General features: G+C 39.0%; 1 protein-coding gene across 1 annotated transcript in view; it reads right to left on the bottom strand.

The window, feature by feature from the left end:
- Positions 1 to 18,466, bottom strand: part of LOC122710266 (ankyrin repeat domain-containing protein 26-like) — a 105,360-nt gene that overhangs the window by 45,915 nt on the left and 40,979 nt on the right. Inside the window, exons 12-16 of the mRNA XM_043927942.1 lie at positions 13,879 to 13,946; positions 11,265 to 11,298; positions 10,056 to 10,125; positions 7,332 to 7,392; positions 7,049 to 7,239 (exon numbers count right to left, since the gene is read on the bottom strand). Of these exons, the coding sequence (XP_043783877.1) occupies positions 7,049 to 7,239; positions 7,332 to 7,392; positions 10,056 to 10,125; positions 11,265 to 11,298; positions 13,879 to 13,946 (424 nt within the window). The remainder of the gene's footprint in view (positions 1 to 7,048; positions 7,240 to 7,331; positions 7,393 to 10,055; positions 10,126 to 11,264; positions 11,299 to 13,878; positions 13,947 to 18,466) is intronic.

Below are 18,466 nucleotides of genomic sequence, written 5' to 3'. Positions count from 1 at the left end.
CAGCTCCCCCCACCAGAACACCGACGCAAGCTTCCCGAACCAGGAAACCTTGACAAGCCACCTGTCCAACCCCACCCACACTGAGGGACCTCCACAATAAAGAGGAACCACAAATTGCCAGAATACAGAAAGGCCACCCCAAACACAGCAATCTAAACAAGATGAAAAGGCAGAGAAATACCGAGCAGGTAAAGGAACAGGATAAATGTCCACCAAACCAAACAAAAGAGGAGGAGATAGGGAAGTACCTGAAAAAGAACTCCAAAGAATGATAGTGAAAATGATCCAAAATCTTGAAAACAAAACGGAGTTACAGATAAATAGCCTGGAGACAAGGATTGAGAAGATGCAAGAACTGTTTAACAAGAACCTAGAAGAAATACAAAAGAGTCAATCAATAATGAATAACGTAATAAATGAGATCAAAAACACTCTGGAGGGAACCAACAGTAGAATAGCAGAGGCAGAAGATAGGGTAAGTGAGGTAGAAGATAGAATGGTAGAAATAAATGAAGCAGAGAGAAAAAAAAAATAATTGTAAGAAATGAGGACAACCTCAGGGACCTCTGGGACAATGTTAAACACCCCAACATTTGAATCATAGGAGTCCCAGAAGAAGACGACAAAAAGAAAGACCGTGAGAAAATACTTGAGGAGATAATAATTGAAAACTTCCCTAAAATGGGGAAGGAAATAGTCACCCAAGCCCAAGAAGCCCAGAGGGTTCCAAACAGGATAAACCCAAGGCGAAACACACCAAGACACACATTAATCAAATTAACAAAGATCAAACACAAAGAACAAATATAGAAAGCAGCAAGGGAAAAACAACAAATAACACACAAAGGGATCCCCATAAGGATAACAGCTGATCTTTCAGTAGGAACTCTTCAGGCCAGAAGGGAATGGCAGGACATACTTAAACTGATGAAAGAGAAAAACTTACAAGCCAGATTACTGTACCCAGCAAGGATCTCATTCACATATGAAGGAGAAATCAAAAGCTTTACAGACAAGCAAAAGCTGAGAGAATTCAGCACCACCAAACCAGCTCTTCAACATATGCTAGAGGATCTTCTCTAGACAGGAAACACAAAAAGGGTGTATAAGCTCGAACCCAAAACAACAAAGTAAATGACAACAGGATCATACTTATCAATAATTACCTTAAATGTAAATGGGTTGAATGTCCCAACCAAAAGACAAAGACTGGCTGAATGGATACAAGAACAAGACCACTACATATGTTGTCTACAAAAGACCCACCCACCTCAAAACAAGGGACACATACAGACTGAAAGTGACGGGCTGGAAAAAGATATTCCACGTAGATAGAGACCAAAAGAAAGCAGGAGTAGCAATACTCATATCAGATGAAATAGACTTTAAAATCAAGGCTGTCAAAAGAGACAAAGGTGGACACTACATAATGATCAAAGGATCAATCCAGGAAGAAGACATAGCAATTATAAATATATATGCACCCAACATAGGAGCACCACAATATGTAAGGCAAATGCTAGCAAGTATGAAAGGGGAAATTAACAATAACACAATAATTGTAGGAGACTTTAATACCTGCTCTCACACCTATGGATATTTCAACTAAACAGAAAATTAACAAGGAAACACAAACTTTAAATGACACGATGGATCAGCTAGACCCAATTGATATCTATAGGACATTTCACCCCAAAACAATGAATTTCACCTTTCTCTCAAGTGCACATGGAACCTTCTCCAGGACAAACCATGACCTGGGCCATAAATCTAGCCTTGGTAAATTTTAAAAAGTTGAAATCATTACAAGCATCTTTTCTGACCACAATGCAGGTAGATTAGAGGTCCATTAAAGGAGAAAACCTATTAATAATGCCAACGAATGGAGGCTGAACAACACGCTCCTGAAAAACCAATAAATCACAGAAGAAATCAAAAAAGAAATCAAAATATGCATAGACATGAATGAAAACAAAAACACAACAATCTAAAACCTATGGGACACCGTAAAAGCAATGCTAAGGGGAAGGTTCATAGCAATACAGGCTTATATCAAGAAACAAGAAAAAAGTCAAATAAATAACCTAACTCTACACCTAAAGCAACTAGAAAAGGAAGAAATGAAGAACCCGTGGGTTAGTAGAAGGAAATAAATCTTAAAAATCGGGGCAGAAATAAACGCAGGAGAAACAAAAGAGACCATAGCAGAAATCAACAGAGTTATTTTAAAAGCCGGTTCTTTGAGAAGATTAAAAAAAAAAAAAAAAAAAATTGACAAACCATTAGTCAGACTCCTCAAGAAACAAAGGGAGAAAAATCAAATCAACAAAATTAGAAATGAAAATGGAGAGATCACAAAAGTCAACACAGAAACACAACGGATCATAAGAGGCGACTATCAGCAACTATATGCCAATAAAATGGACAACTTGGAAGAAATGAACAAATTCTTATAAAAGTATCTTTCCCAAACTAAACCAGGAAGAAATAGAAAATCGTACCAGACCCATCACAAGCACGGAAATCGAAACTGTAATCAGAACTCTTCCAGCAAACAAAAGCCCAGGACCCGACAACTTCACAGCTGAATTCTACCAAAAATTTAGAGAAGTGCTAACACCTATCCTACTCAAACTCTTCCAGAAAATTGCAGAAGAACATAAACTTCCAAACTCATTCTATGAGGCCACCATCACCCTCATACGAAAACCTGACAAAGATGCCACAGGAAAAGAAAACTACAGGCCAATATCATTGAGGAACGTAGATGCGAAAATCCTTAACAAAATTCTAGCAAACAGAATCCAACAACATATTAAAAAGATCATACATCATGGCCAAGTGGGCTTTATCCCAGGGATGCAAGGATTCTTCAATACCCACAAATCAACCAATGTAATACACCACATTAACAAATTGAAAGATAAAAACCATATGAATATCTCAATAGATACAGAGAAAGCCATTGACAAAATTCAGCATCCATTTATGATTAAAAAAAAAAAAAAGAACCTCCAGAAGTCAGGAATAGAAGGAACATACCTCAACATAATAAAAGTTATATATGACAAACACACAGGAAACATTATCCTCAATGGTGAGAAATTAAAAGCATTTCACCTAAAGTCAGGAACAAGACAAGGGTGCCCACTCTCACCAATACTATGCAACATACTTTTGGAAGTCTTGGCCACAGCAATCAGAGAAGAAAAAGAAACAAAAGGAATCCAGATAAGAAAAGAAGAAGTAAAACTCTCACTGTTTGCAGATGACATGATCCTCTACATAGAAAACCCTAAAGGCTCTACCAGAAAAATCCTAGAGCTAACCAATGCATATAGTAAAGTTTCAGGATATAAAATTAACACACAGAAATCCCTTGCATTCCTATATACTAACAATGAGAAAACAGAAAGAGAAATTAAGCAAACAATTCCATTCACCATTGCAACGAAAAGAATAAAATACTTAGGAATATACCTACCTAAAGAAACAAAAGACCTATACATAGAAAACAACAAAACACTGATGAAAGAAATCAGAGAGGACACAAATAGATGGAGAAATATACCATGTTCATGGACTGGAAGAATCAATATAGTGAAAATGAGCATACTAGCCAAAGCAATCTATAGATTCAATGCAATCCCTATCAAGCTACCAATGGTATTTTCCATAGAACTGGAACAAATAACATCACGATTTGTATGCAATTACAACAAACCTCAAATAGCCAAAGCAATCTTGAGAAAGAAGAATGGAACTGGAGGAGACAACCTGCCTGAATTCAGGATATACTACAAAGTAACAGTCATCAAGATAGTATGGTACTGGCACAAAGACAGAAATACAGACCAATGGAGCAAAATAGAAAGCCCAGAGGTAAATCCATGCACCTAAGGACACCTTATCGATGACAAAGGAGGCAAGAATATACAATGGAGAAAAGACAACCTCTTTAACAAGTGGTGCTGGGAAAACTGGTCAATCACTTGTAAAAGAATGAAACTACAACACTTCCTAACACCATGCACAAAAATAAACTCAAAGTGGCTTCAAGATCTAAACGTAAGACAAGAAATTACAAAACTCCTAGAGGAAAATGTAGGCAAAACACTCTCCGACATAAATCACAGCAAGATCCTCTATGACCCACCTCCCAGAATACTGGAAATGAAAGCAAAAATAAACAAATGGGACCTAATTAAACTTAAAAGCTTTTGCACATCTGTGTCTCTTTTTCTGTTTTGCATATAGAGTTATCGTTACCATCTTTCTAAATTCCATATATATGTGTTAGTATACTGTATTGGTCTTTATCTTTCTGGCTTACTTCACGCTGTATAATGGGCTCCAGTTTCATCCATCTCATTAGAACTGAATCAAATGAATACTTTTTAATGGCTGAGTAATATTCCACAGTGAAGAGGGAGGGGGGAGAGGGGATCAGAATGGGGAATACATGTTAATCCATGGCTGATTCATGACAATGTATGGCAAAATCCACTACAATACTGTAAAGTAATTCGCCTCCAACTCATAAAAATAAATGGAGGAAAAAAAGTTTTTGTACAACAAGGAAACTATAAGCAAGGTGAAAAGACAGCTTTCAGAATGGGAGAAAAGAATAGCAAATGAAGAAACAGACAAAGGATTAATCTCAAAAATATACAAGCAACTCCTGCAGCTCAATTCCAGAAAAATAAATGACCCAAGCAATAAATGGGCCAAAGATCTAAACAGATATTTCTCCAAAGAAGACATACAGATGGCTAACAAACACATGAAAAGATGCTCAACATCACTCATTATCAGAGAAATGCACATCAAAACCTCAGTGAGGTACTATCACATGCCAGTCAGAATGGCTGCTATCCAAAACTCTACAAGTAATAAATGCTGGAGAAGGTGTGGAGGAAAGGGAACCCTCTTACACTGTTGGTGGGCATGCAAACTAGTACAGCCACTATGGAGAACAGTGTGGAGATTCCTTAAAAATCCGGAAATAGAACTGCCATATGACCCAGCAATCCCACTCCTGGGCATACACACCAAGGAAACAAGAAGTGAAAGAGACACGTGCACCCCAATGTTCATTGCAGCGCTGTTTATAATAGCCAGGACATGGAAGCAACCTAGATGCCCACCAGCAGACGAATGGATAAGAAAGCTGTGGTATATATACACAATGGAATATTACTCAGCCATTAAAAAGAATGTGTTTGAATCAGTTCTAATAAGGTGGATGAAACTGGAGCCCATTATACAGAGTGAACTAAGCCAGAAAGAAAAACACCAATACAGTACACTAACACATATATATGGAATTTAGAAAGATGGTAACAATAACCCTATATGCAAGACAGAAAAAGAGACACAGATGTATAGAACAGACTTTTGGTCTCTATGGGAGAAGGCGAGGGTGGGAATATCTGAGAAAACAGCATGAAAACATGTATATTATCAAGTGTGAAACAGATCGCCAGCCCAGGTTGGATGCATGAGACAAGTGCTTGGGCTGGTGCACTGGGATGACCCAGAGGGATGGGATGGGGAGGGAGGTGGGAGGTAGGTTCAGGATGGGGAACACATGTAAATCCATGGCTGATTCATGTCAACATATGGCAAAACCACTACAATATTATAAAGTAATTAGCCTCCAATTAAAAAAAAAGACAAATAAATAAAAATAGCAAGGAATGGACATGTTGCTAGAGATATCTTTAAAAGAAAAAATATCTTCCATAGATAATTTTATAAACTCTGGCAGAATTTTTTTCTTTCCTTATGATTTTATAATAACAAGTACTCAATATAAGAAAAAAGCATAAGTCGTGATTTCATTCACTTAATGTATGTAATTACCCATTATTTGCTGACATTCAGAAGAAGAAATCAGAATTTCTCCAGAGGAAAATATATAGTTCTCCAGTTTTTCTTTCAGATTGTTGCAGCTGAAAATTTTCTCATTTAATGAAAAGAGATTAAGAATCTCATTTATAAAATTATAATTTTAATAAAAAGGATAGACAGAATGCTTATTTATTTCCTCTTTATTTTCAGAAAGGTTTAAAACACCCACCAAGGTTATAGCAAACAGTTTAAGATAAATTAGGTGAGTACATTTAAGTATATAGTGTCAGGCACGAATGAGCGACTGAACTGAAGTGAAGTTAGAAACCACAAGAAACAGAAGGGCCAAAAATTCTTAATTCATAATGCATCTCCTAATGCCTAAAACAGGGCTCATCTTGAATTGTCGCTAAAAGAAAGCTTTGCTAGGTTAAATAGAAGACATTGCTTCATTAATTTCAAAGTGAGATTTTTTGTTTTAAAGAGAAATCACTTTAAATTTAAATGGACTTCCAGAGGGAACTATATTCAAAAAAACATATATACATACACAAGTATAAACAAATCACGTTACTGTACACCTGAAACTTACACGGTATTTTAAACTGACTACACTTCAATTGAAGGAAAAAGCAAGAACCACCACCAACCTCGAAAACAACCCCCCAAAACAATAAGGAACACATTTTCTTTCAGTTCTTCATAAAAATCAGCTATATGCCATTCAAAAGAGTATGAACATTGTTTTTTCATGACCTCACTTTCTCTTCTTAAGTTGAATTTGAAATAATGTCTCGCAGAATTATAACATAGAGTTCCTGGTCTGACTTACCCCCACTATTTCTGTTGTGTGTGTAAAATAATCTGTCCCATCTTCACCCTCATTCCATCTTATATTCATCTTGTCCTTCGTAAAGAAATTCTTCCCCTTCATCCTCCTCCCCATCTTCATTATTCATCTAGTTGTTTTTCCTAAGTGCTTTGTAATTCAGTACTTTCATAATGGTATACTTAGTATGCCAATATTTATAAATCTGAACCATGCACATGTATGGCTCTTATTATCACACCATTTCGTATCATGACTTTGAGGGCTTCCATTTCTGTGGTGGGATCCTTTTTGTCTTCATAAAGAGCAGGGGAATGGTATGTGAACAAGTACAGGGAAAGAAGAGTTACAAACAGAACCACTTACCTTTGTAGGACCAAGGCCTGCTACAGACTTGAGAAATTTTGGAACAGGCTCAGGTGATGGGAAGGCAGGCTGACAGATGCCCTCAAACCAGGGTTTGAGAAATGTTTCAACCACATCTTCAATGTTACTATCAGAATTACTGTCCTCAGAGAAAGTGGTACTCTCTGGTCTCCAAATGCCACACTTTGCTTCTACAACAGTGAAAACAGGAGAGAGTACATGAGAACATGTGTCATTTCAAATCAGGGAATAACACCAGAAGGACAGTCTTCGAATCACTTACTGTTTCTGCTGGACTGCTGAGAAGGCTTCATGAGCTTTGTTAACTTTGGTTTCACGACATGCTGGAGAAGAAAATGAGAGCTTGAAGAATATAACAAGATCAACCTGAATAAATTTATAACATCCTCCACTCCTCTATGATCTAGCACAAAGAGCACAGGCTCTGGAGTCATTCAGATGTGGATTCAAATCCCAGTTCTGCCACTGACTGACCTGCTCATGGGGAAAGTATTATGACAGATGACATCAGAAGCCTCGGATGTTCCTCTCCTTACCCCTAATTGACAGCTATACAAATAGGATGACACCCACTAGATTACTTTCTCTACCACAATGTTCAAGAGTAATAATTTATCCGCAGGAGTTCAGAGCACTATTGAAAAACTAAGACATTTAAATTAATTGCTATATTTTGAAATCTGCTTCCATGATTAATATATACATGAATTATCACTTGGGAAGGGAAATATGAAAGTTTAGGTTTTAGAAGAACCTTATTTAGATGGGCTAGAACTGCAAACAGGATAAGCTACTTCTATTCTGTTTGTCAAACAGCTAGAAATATAAAACAGGGGGAAAAAATCAGCGGCTTCTATGAAACAGGGAAAGAGCAAGGTTAAACCCATAAGGCAATGATCATGAATGAAAGCCACAAACACTCTAAATAGACAGCCATAAGCAAACATGTGCACAATAGGGGAAGAGAGAGACGGACTGAAAGAACAGACACTGAAGAAATTTGTTCTGTGAGGAAAAATTAAGTTAAGAGTAAATATTTAAAAAAAGAAATTAAAAAGGTAGAGGAGAAAGAAGAAAGGAAAAGGTGAGACATTCTTAGTCAAGAACAAACTTCATGGGGGAGAAAAAATAAGTATAATAAGGTATGTGGAGAAACACATATATTTAGAATTTATATACAGTAGGTCAGCAATATATCAGTATTCTTAAGGATATACTATGAGCAAAGCCTCTTTTTCATATGATTCTATTAATCTAATTATATGCATCTACACTGTTCTTCAAATTTTATGAAAATATCAACATCAGTTCAGGTCAGTTGCTCAGCTGTGTGCGACTCTTTGCAATCCCATGGACAGCAGCACACCAGGCCTCCCTGTCCATCACCAATTCCCGGAGGTTTTACAAACTCATGTCCATTGAGTCGGTGCTGCCATCCAACCATCTCATCCTCTGCCGTCCCCTTCTCCTCCCGCCTTCAAACTTTCCCAGAATTGGTATTCTCCAATGAGTCGGTTCTTCACATTGGATGGCCAAAGTATTGGAGTTTCAGCTTTCTGAATGTTGAGTTGTAAGTCAACATTTTCACTCTCCTCTTTCACTTTCATCAAGAGGCTCTTTAGTTCTTTAATTTCTGCCATCATGGTGGTGTCATCTGCGTATCTGAGGTTATTGATATTTCTTCTGGCTATCTTGATTCCAGCTTGTGCTTCATCCAGCCCAGCATTTCGTATGATGTACTCTGCATATAAGATAAATAAGCAGGGTGGCAATTTACATCCTTGATGTACTCCTTTCCCAATTTGGAACCAGTCTATAGTTCCATATCCAGTTCTAACTGTTGCTTCTTGTCCTGTATACAGATTTCTTAGGAGGCAGGTCAGGTGGTCTGGTATTCCCATCACTTGAAGAATTTTCTACACTTTGTTGTGAGCCACAGAGTCAAATGGTTTGGCACAGTCAATAAAGAATAAGTAGATGCATTTCTGGAACTCACTTGCTTTTTTTATGATCCAGAGGATGTTGACAATTTGATCTCTGGTTCCCCTGCCTTTTCTAAATCCAGCTTGAAGATATGAAGTTCATGGTTCATGTAATCTTGAGGCCTGGCTTGGAGAATTATGAGCATTACTTTCCTAGCGTGTGAGATGAGTGCAATTATGTGGTAGTTTGAACATTCTTTGGCATTGCCTTTCTTTGGGATTGGAAGGAAAACTGAACTTTTCCAGTCCCGTGGCCACTGCTGAATTTTCAGATTTGCTGGCATATTGAGTACAGCACTTTCACAGCATCATCTTTTAGGATTTCAAATAGCTCAACTGCAATTCCATCACCTCCACTAGCTTTGTTTGTAGTGATGCTTCCTAAGGCCCACTTGACTTCACATTCCAGAATGTTTGGCTCTAGGTGAGTGATCACACCATCCTGGTTATCTGGGTCATGAAGATCTTTTTTGTAGAGTTCTGTATATTCTTATATACCTCATCTTAATGTATTGCGCTTCTGTTAGGTCCATACCATTTCGTCCTTTATGGTGCCCATCTTCGCATGAAACGTTCCCATGGTATCTCTAATTTTCTTGAAGAGATCTCTAGTCTTTCCCATTCGATTGTTTCCTCTATTTCTTTGCATTCATCCCTGAGAAAGGCTTTCTTATCTCTCCTTGCTATTCTTTGGAACTCTGCATTCAAATGGGTATATCTTTCCTTTTCTCCTTTGCCTTTTGCTTCTCTTCTTTTCTCAGTTATTTGGAAGGCCTCCTCAGACTACCATTTTGCCCTTTTGCATTTCTTTCTCTCCAAGATGGTCTTGATCACTGCTTCCTGTACAATGTCATGAATCTCCATCCATAGTTCTTCAGGCACTCTGTTTATCAGATCTGATCTCTTGAATCTATTTGTCACTTGCAGTGTCTAATCATAAGAGTAAATACTACATGAAACTAAATTCAGAGCATGAAAACAAATTTCACAACAGAACACTTTACCTTGGTTTTAAAATCTAAGACTTCATTGTTTGATGTAGGCCCTAAATCAATGCCAGGTTCGTTGGGAAACCTTTAAAGCAGAAACATACAATAAGAATGAGTGAGCTCATTTCCTTGAACAAAAGAAAAAAGAAAAAAAAAAAAAAAACAAGTGAAAGTCTCTCTATATATTAAATAAACTTTCTTGACATGAATAAAATTTGGCCTGTTTTAAAACAGCTTTTAATTTTTTAATTTTTTAAAGATTTTTTTTGGATGTGGACCACTTTTAAAGTCTTTACTGAATTAGTGCCAATGGTGATTCTATTTTATGTTTTGGCTGTCTGATCCTGAGGCATGTGAGATCTTAGCTTCCCTGACTGAGTATCGAACCCACACTGCCTACACTAGAAGATATCTTAGTAACCATCTTAACCACTGTATCCCCAGGGAAGTCTCCAAAAAAGTTTTTCATTACCTATTTCTGCTTCCTTGTCTCCCAATCTATGAAATATCTAGTTAACACTCATTCTTAGTTTCCATAACAGAGAGTGACAGCCAATATATCAGCAGAGCCTAAAAATAATTTGTTTTCACCAAAAGTTCTAATAGTTGAACTGAAAATCCAATTGATGGACTGAAATTATTCTTGCTTGCCCAAACTGGAATAAACCTGATGACTTAAAACGAAGCGGAAGAATAGGCTTTGCCTTCTCCATTGTCTGTTCAAGACTCAGAGACGAATCTGAGTCGGTCCAAAAGGGGAGCCTTGGTCCATCGGCAGGGATACCGCTTATTGAGATGGCACCACTTCTCTCCTTTACTCGAAGAGGGAGTACAGGGAGTTTAACCACAATGTCAAAACTTAAAATGTACACAAGTCAAAGGACTAACTTATATCTTTAACTTATATGCTACACGGGTACTTCTCAGTCTCTGCTGAGGGCCATGGGAGTGGACGTGGGAGCCAGGAAGGCCAGCTGTCAAATCACAGGTCAACTCATTTGAACCAGGGTCAATTCATTAACCTCCTGAAACCACAGTTGCCTAATTAAGTAAAAGTAGGACACAGCTACTTTACCAAGCTGCTGTGGTGACTCTATGAGGTCACAAATGTTAAGCACGTAATGCAGTGTCTCACCCAGAGCAGAACACTCAGCAAACATTAGTTTCTCTTACTCCATGTTCCCTTAGTTAAACATGTAATTTAAAACATCCATAACATCCTACCTCCTTGAAGAGTCCTCTTCAGAACACTCATCCGCTATTAAAGAAAAATCAAGACACATTTTAAATCAACAGAAGAAAAATACAGAATATGAAAACCTCAAGACTGATGCTTTGTTTAAAAGTATTCCTTTCAAACCACACCTGGAGGCCACACTAGCGGAAGGGAACAGTGGTTGTACTATTCTCATAGGCTCACCTAAGAATGCCTAAGAACCACTCCTCCCCTTTATAGTCATCAAATGCAAAACAAAAACACAAAGAAAGAACTGTTGTTTACAATGACCATAATCCTAACCAAACTCCAGGAGACTGACAGACAATGATACTATACCAGTAATAGAATCAGTACCATAAGCTGACAATAGCACACTTAAATAGCACAGTATTTCTGGACTTCCATTGCCTGGAGCACTGAACAGAGACTATAGGTGTCTTGCTGGGACATGACAACTCCTCTGGCTCTTCAGTTCAGAATGAAAACACCCTATTACAGGGAAGCTTGGTCCACAGGCACTGAACTTCAGAGTGTGGTAAAGCATAGGAAACAAAGTCTTCTCTTCCTGGCCCTCCTTCCAATGGCAAGAGAAGTTATGAAAGAAGTAGTCATTCCAGGCTTAGAAAGGATAATCTCTTGAAAGGGAGGTGGGGGAGGGCAAACGGGTAAAGGGGATCAACTCGGTGCTGAGAGTGGGGACTATTCTTGTAGACTTGTAGTGGTGAGATTTCAGTAGGTTACACAGAAGCTGAACTTTGTAAAAAAGTTCCACACACACACACACACACACACACACAGACACTAATATATCTAAAAAGAATCTCTTGAGACTATCTCCTTCCATTGCCCAAGAGTATCTGGACCACATAGAGCAGGATGGTCCAAAGAGTGCTGTATACTAGTGAGGGCTATCATTATATCAATCCTTCCAATTATATGGCAAATGTTTATAGAAATCATGCTTTTTCAGCTTGGAAGGCATACGTCATCACATCCTAAGCTGATGAACAAGAGGAGGGAGGGAAGACTGGAGGGAGTCACGGACTCTGGTTCTGCTAAACAACATTTCCCAGGGGTCGTCATGATCTGATGCTGGAGGGATGATTCACATGCAGTGACTCCACTGGGAAAGCAGCACTGCAAGCTTGAGCCTGGAGAGCAGGGGCAGTGAATTTTAACTGTTTCCACTCTGTGACATCAGAACAATGCTTAGTACACAAAAGACACTTGAAAGTTATCTGTTTAGTGAACAACTGAGCAAATAAATAAGCATGTTTTCTTTGAAAATTTTGTTTAGAAAAATACAGAAATTAAAAAAAAAAAAAGAAAAATACAGAAATTAACCAGAGAAAACTCTATTCTGTTCTGAGCATACTGAAGACCAAGACACTCTCATCTCTGTATCTCCTCTGATTAATGTATTAAACCAACCTACAGTTCTTTGACAGATGTTTTTGTTGTTCAGTCACCAAGTCGTGTCTGACTCTTGTGACCCCATGGACTACAGCTCACCAGGCCCTTCTGTCCATGGAATTTCCCAGGCAAGTGTACTGGAGTGTGTTGCCATTTCCTTCTCCAGGGGATCTTCCCGACACAGGGATCAAACCATATCTCCTGCATTGGCGGGTGGATTCTTCACTACTGAGCCACCTGGGAAGCCCCATTTGATTAGATAGAGGTCTATTCAGTCAAAGGTATCCTCGGATACCCTGTACAATGTGCTAGATGCCACATCCAGTGGACCTAATGCTGTTTTTGTTAATGCAAAGTATTTCTGTGCTTTTAATAGAACCTGCAGAGTCCCAAGTCCATCTATTTGGAGATTTATTATGATAATTTTTTAACTGATGGCAAGAGAGCATCTTGTTCTTACAAAATTATACTGTCGTGACAATTAGCCAACACACAAAAGAAAACATCTGGTCCTAATGAAGTCAATCTATCTCACTCTCTTTGGATCTGTAAGGAATGAAGTTGGTAAGCTACACTTGCTTGGTACAGAAATAGGCAAAACAACTGGTTCTCAACCAGGCATTGCTTTTCTGCCTTCAGTTCTATTGGTAAGTATCTTTCAGAAATAATCTCTCACTACTATGCTGCACACTGGCTCAGCTTTGCAGTTCTTATTGTTTATCATTTCTTATCCTACCAGGAAGGGATTATTCAGGTTCCCAGTTTTAATGATGGTAACTATTTTAGTGAGACTAATCACTACACAGTAACTACTAACTATTCATTCACTAAATGCAAACCATTTCTATAAATGAAAGTTCCCTTTCATAAGAAGTCCAATCTGCTATAATATGACTATAGATGAAATATACATCATACTCACTCAATTTTTTTTTTCTGATTTACACAAAGATCTAACATAGGACTTTAGGGGCCATATTAAATAGATGGATTTCTTTTCAGACAATACTGTCTTTGATGTTAAATCACCTACAATTAACTTCTTAATCACTTCTGAATACTAGAGTATTAAGAAATTAATTTAAAAAATAAAATACACATGCAATTTATGCTAATTTTTCATAGTTCTTTCATTATTGAAACTTCTTCACTCCTACTTTATCTATGGTAGAATCACCAAAAGTAATTTGGTATCAGATGACGTACCTGGGTTGCTCTTTTCAGGAGAAGTTTTAGGTCTCTTTTCTTTATACTCAGAAATCAGTTGGCGAAAGCTATGTATTAAAAATGTGATAAGTAATCTTTTAACACTGATATGAAAAACAACTATCAAATTCTTAGATCATTTCAGACAATGTCAGAGATAATATCAAAACTTCAACTGTCCCATACATTTCAAGTTTCTAAGTTCTATACGCTTTTATTTAGCATGTAGTAAAGGAGAAAGTAAAGGTATATTGTCACCCTGCTTATTTAACCTCTATGCAGAGTACATCATGAGAAAGGCTGGGCTGGATGAAGCACAAGCTGGAATCAAGATTGCCGGGAGAAATATCAATAACCTCAGATATGCAGATGACACCAGCCTTATGGCAGAAAGTGAAGAAGAACTAAAGAGCCTCTTGAGGAAAGTGAAAGAGGAGAGTGAAAAAGTTGGCTTAAAACTCAACATTCAGAAAACTAAGATCATGGCATCTGGTCACATGACTTCACGGCAAATAGATGGGAAAACAGTGGAAAGAGTGGCTGACTTTGTTTTCTTGGGGGCTCCAAAATCACTGCAGATGGTGATTGCAGCCATGAAATTAAAGGATGCTTACTCCTTGGAAGGAAAGTTATGACCAACCTAGACAGTATATTAAAAAGCAGAGACATTCCTTTGCCAACAAAGGTCCGTCGAGTCAAGGCTATGGATTTTCCAGTGGTCATGTATGGATGTGAGAGTTCGACTGTAAAGAACAGCATCGAAACATGTATATTATCAAGTGTGAAACAGATCGCCAGTCCAGGTTGGATGCATGACACAAGTGCTCGGGGCTGGTGCACTGGGATGACCCAGAGGGATGGGATGGAGAGGGAGGTGGGAGGGGGGTTCAGGATGGGGAACACATGTAAATCCATGGCTGATTTATGTCAATGTATGGCAGAAACCACTACAATATTTTAAAGTAATTAGCCTCCAACTAATAAAAATAAATGAAAAGAGAAAGAAAGAAAGAAAGAAAGCTGAGCACCAAAGAATTGATGCTTTTGAACCATGGTGTTGGAGAAGACTCTTGAGAGTCCCTTGGACTGCAAGGAGATCCAACCAGTGCATCCTAGAGGAAATCAGTCCAGTGTGTTCATTGGAAGGACTGATGTTGAAGCTGAAACCCCAATATTTTGGCCACCTGATGCAAAGAGCTGACTCATTTGATAAGACCCTGATGTTGGGAAAGTCTGAAGGCAGGAGAAGGGGATGACAGAGGATGAGATGGCTGGATGGCATACTGACTCAGTGGACATGAGTTTGGGTAAACTCTGGGAGTTGATGATGGACAGGGAGGCCTGGTGTGCTGCGGTTCATGGGGTCCCAAAGAGTCAGACATGACTGAGTGACTGAACTGAACTGAAAGGAGAAAGAAAAGGAAGATGAAGTAGTCATGAACTCAGGGCGTGTACAGCTCCAATAATTCACTAGATTTAGCTTGGCATACAGAAAATCTCTCGAGCTTGCAAATCCTAGCTCTATAACCAACTGCCCTTTGTTCCTGGAGGAGTCGCTTCTCTTCAGTTCAAAGTCTTCCTCTACACAACTTGGATCTTACTGCCTGATTTCACAAGAGGACCAAGAGGATTTAATGAGATAATAGACCCCCAAAATGCGTGTAGAAACAGTCAAAGAATGGAATAATTTGTGCTTGAACTACTTTGGAATTCCAAGTAAAACCCAATGTGTGTTTTTTCATACATTTAACATTCAAGTGCTGCATGAAGCTGTTACTAATTCTGGTGATTAGCTGTTCTTCATGATCTATAATTTAGGGAATCTCAGCTCTTATATAATGTGTACCTAAATTTACTTATAACATATCAACTCACTACATGAGAGAACATAATGATCCCCCATTATCACTGCAGCTAATTACACCAAGAACAGAAAACTAATCACAATCAAGACCTGGCCTGGACCACGACTCTTCCTTCTCTACCTACTCAAACTCTGAGCCAGCAGATCTTTCCAACAATGATGTTTAATCTCCATGTTCCTCTCCAATTCACTTGGAAGACATATCCCTACTCTTACAGTGGATACTGGCAAGTTCTAGACAGGGCTCACCTCTCTGAATTCTTACTTGAGATTTCTTACTTGAGATTCTTACTCAATTGAACTATCTTACTTGAGATTTAGGGATTTCTGCTGAATGTGTTCCTTATGGGGCATTTTCTGAAAACATTTAAGGTGGAGGCGGAGAGGAATCCGTTGGAAGATTTTCTTTATTCCTGGAAACAGATCCCACAAGGGGCCAAGCATAATTAGGGAATCTCAGGCAAGCTGGCACCCACTACTCTGGGAAGGATGACAGGGAACCTGTGACCTGAGAAAAGGTGCCCCCACAGGACAGAAAGCCGCCCTGAGATTCAAGTCTAGATACAAAGGAAAAAGGGAAGTCTGCTCAATCCCTGCAGGAGCACTGGACCCTCGCTGACAGCCTAAAATGGTCTCCACTGACATCTGCTAGCAGAAAAGATAAATAAGAGCCTCAACAGCACCTCATCTGAAGATCTAGGCTTACACGTGGGCTCCACATAAGGTCTCTGAGTGAGGGGGGAAGCTAGGAGGCCCAGCGGCCCGAACTGGGTGCTGGTGCTTTGTTTGCAACTGTGACTCAGCGACAAGCTTACGTATGAGAACAAAGGCGCTCTCACTCTGAAGTCGACGTGTGCGTCACCTCAGAGGCTGGGGACCCGGACCCACGGGGGCGGCCTGGGAGCAAAGGTCAATCGTGAGCCCACTGCACGATGAGTTTGTTTTTCCTTTTAAAATGTTTTATTACAGGTCTTTATAGAGCCACATCCAGACTCCAGATCTAGCTGCCAAGCAGGCCCCGTCAAGACCAGCTGGAGCAGCAGTGCTGCAGCAGCAGAATCAATGCAAGCAACACAGTGATGAGAAAGAACTATTCTCTCCCCCCTAAATGACTTGTGGAAGAGGACTGTCTCGTTCATCTTCGGGAATCTTCCGGGTTCTTGGAAAATTCAAGGGGAAGCGTATAGAGAGGCAAGTCCTCAAGGGAAAACACAGGATTTGCCGCTGAACTAAATATATCAAGACCCAAAGAACTAGTTAGAAATATCACAACTGTGACACTGTTCATACCTGCCGGGAGCCAACACACGAGATCCTACCCATGACAAGGTCATGAGGGAGAAAGCCTGACGGGCAAGGCGGATCAGGTTTTCAGGGATTCTGAAAAGCTGCCCCAAAGCTGCCCCCGGCACTCACCTTAAAGATGGTATCTGTTCTTCTGATGCTTGCTTTAATAGACTACTCCCTAATTTCTGTAACATAGGCAGAAGGCCTTCCCAGATTTCTTTCCAAATAAGAATCAATTTAGAACTTTAATCTTAAGTTTTTTGGGTGGTGGTATTTTATGAGATTATCCAGGGTGAAAGGAGTGTTTTAATTTAAACTCCTTTGCTGGTAGTTTGTTAGCCAAATGCATTTATGCCCTTGGTACTAACATGCATGATTGCTTATAATATTCTAATCATAAAATAGCATAAAGAACCTGATTATATAAAAGCCTTAATAGACATAGAGCATTTTTGAGGGGTGAAGGAGTTTTATTAGAAAATAAAAGAAAAAATGATTATAAAAGTGGTTATTGTGTTAACGTTTGCTTGCTGTGTTTTTGCTTTTAGTGTGCTAAGGCTGTGCTATGGAAACCATTGTTAATATAGTTATAGATCTAGAAAAATAAGAGCTTAGCCCTAGTGTTGTAACAATGAAATAGTTGTTAATTCTTAGCCAGGAGTGCTAGGCAGAGGCTGCCTTATTAAAGCTGCAGAATCTGTATGGGGTAAAACGTTTAGATAAATTTAACTGACAACTTTTGCAGAAGAATTGATGTTGGTATTAACATGGTCATATTTTTACTATGTTGTGACATGCTGTACTGTTGCCCTAAGAGACTGTAACTCTTCTGTTAAGGTCACCACAGAAACAGAAAACAGGCTTACTTTCACCTGACTTACATAAAATGTTAATAAGCCCTAAGGCCAAAAGATAATGTGTAAAGATTTATTATGGAAACAAAATGCACAAAGCATCTTGTTCTTCCTTAAGGACAAACTGATGTAAACTAACCCTGTATAAACATGAGCAAGCATCTTGTATCTTGGATACATTCTGAGTGAGGGTATATAAACTGTTGTCAAAAAATAAAAGACAGACTTGGCCCTATCAAGGCTGGTCTCACATGTCTTCTATCTCTTGCTGACACCGTTCATCCTGAGGGTACCCCCTGGATCCTGCTGGGGCTGGACCCCGGCACATACCCCATACCGAGAGGTCACACTTGGAATGAAATGGCTAAGGTCAAGCTTTCTAAGGATCAAGGTCTACATGTCCTGAGATGAAGCACCCCAAACTCACAGCCAAGAGAAAGTAACTGGCCTTTGCTTGGCGTTCAGCTCTTGAGGGGGAACATTTCACCACCATTATCCAAACTGCCTGCACCAAACTGGAACTCTCCCTGGTCACGTAACAAGTAACAGTTAAAATTATATTTGGCTGTAGTTTAGTGAGAAC

Source organism: Cervus elaphus, chromosome 16 (genome assembly GCF_910594005.1).
Source record: "Cervus elaphus chromosome 16, mCerEla1.1, whole genome shotgun sequence".
In the NCBI taxonomy this organism is placed as follows: domain Eukaryota; kingdom Metazoa; phylum Chordata; class Mammalia; order Artiodactyla; family Cervidae; genus Cervus; species Cervus elaphus.
Note: the sequence above shows the minus strand (reverse complement) of the source record. Positions and strands in the feature narration are given on the sequence as shown.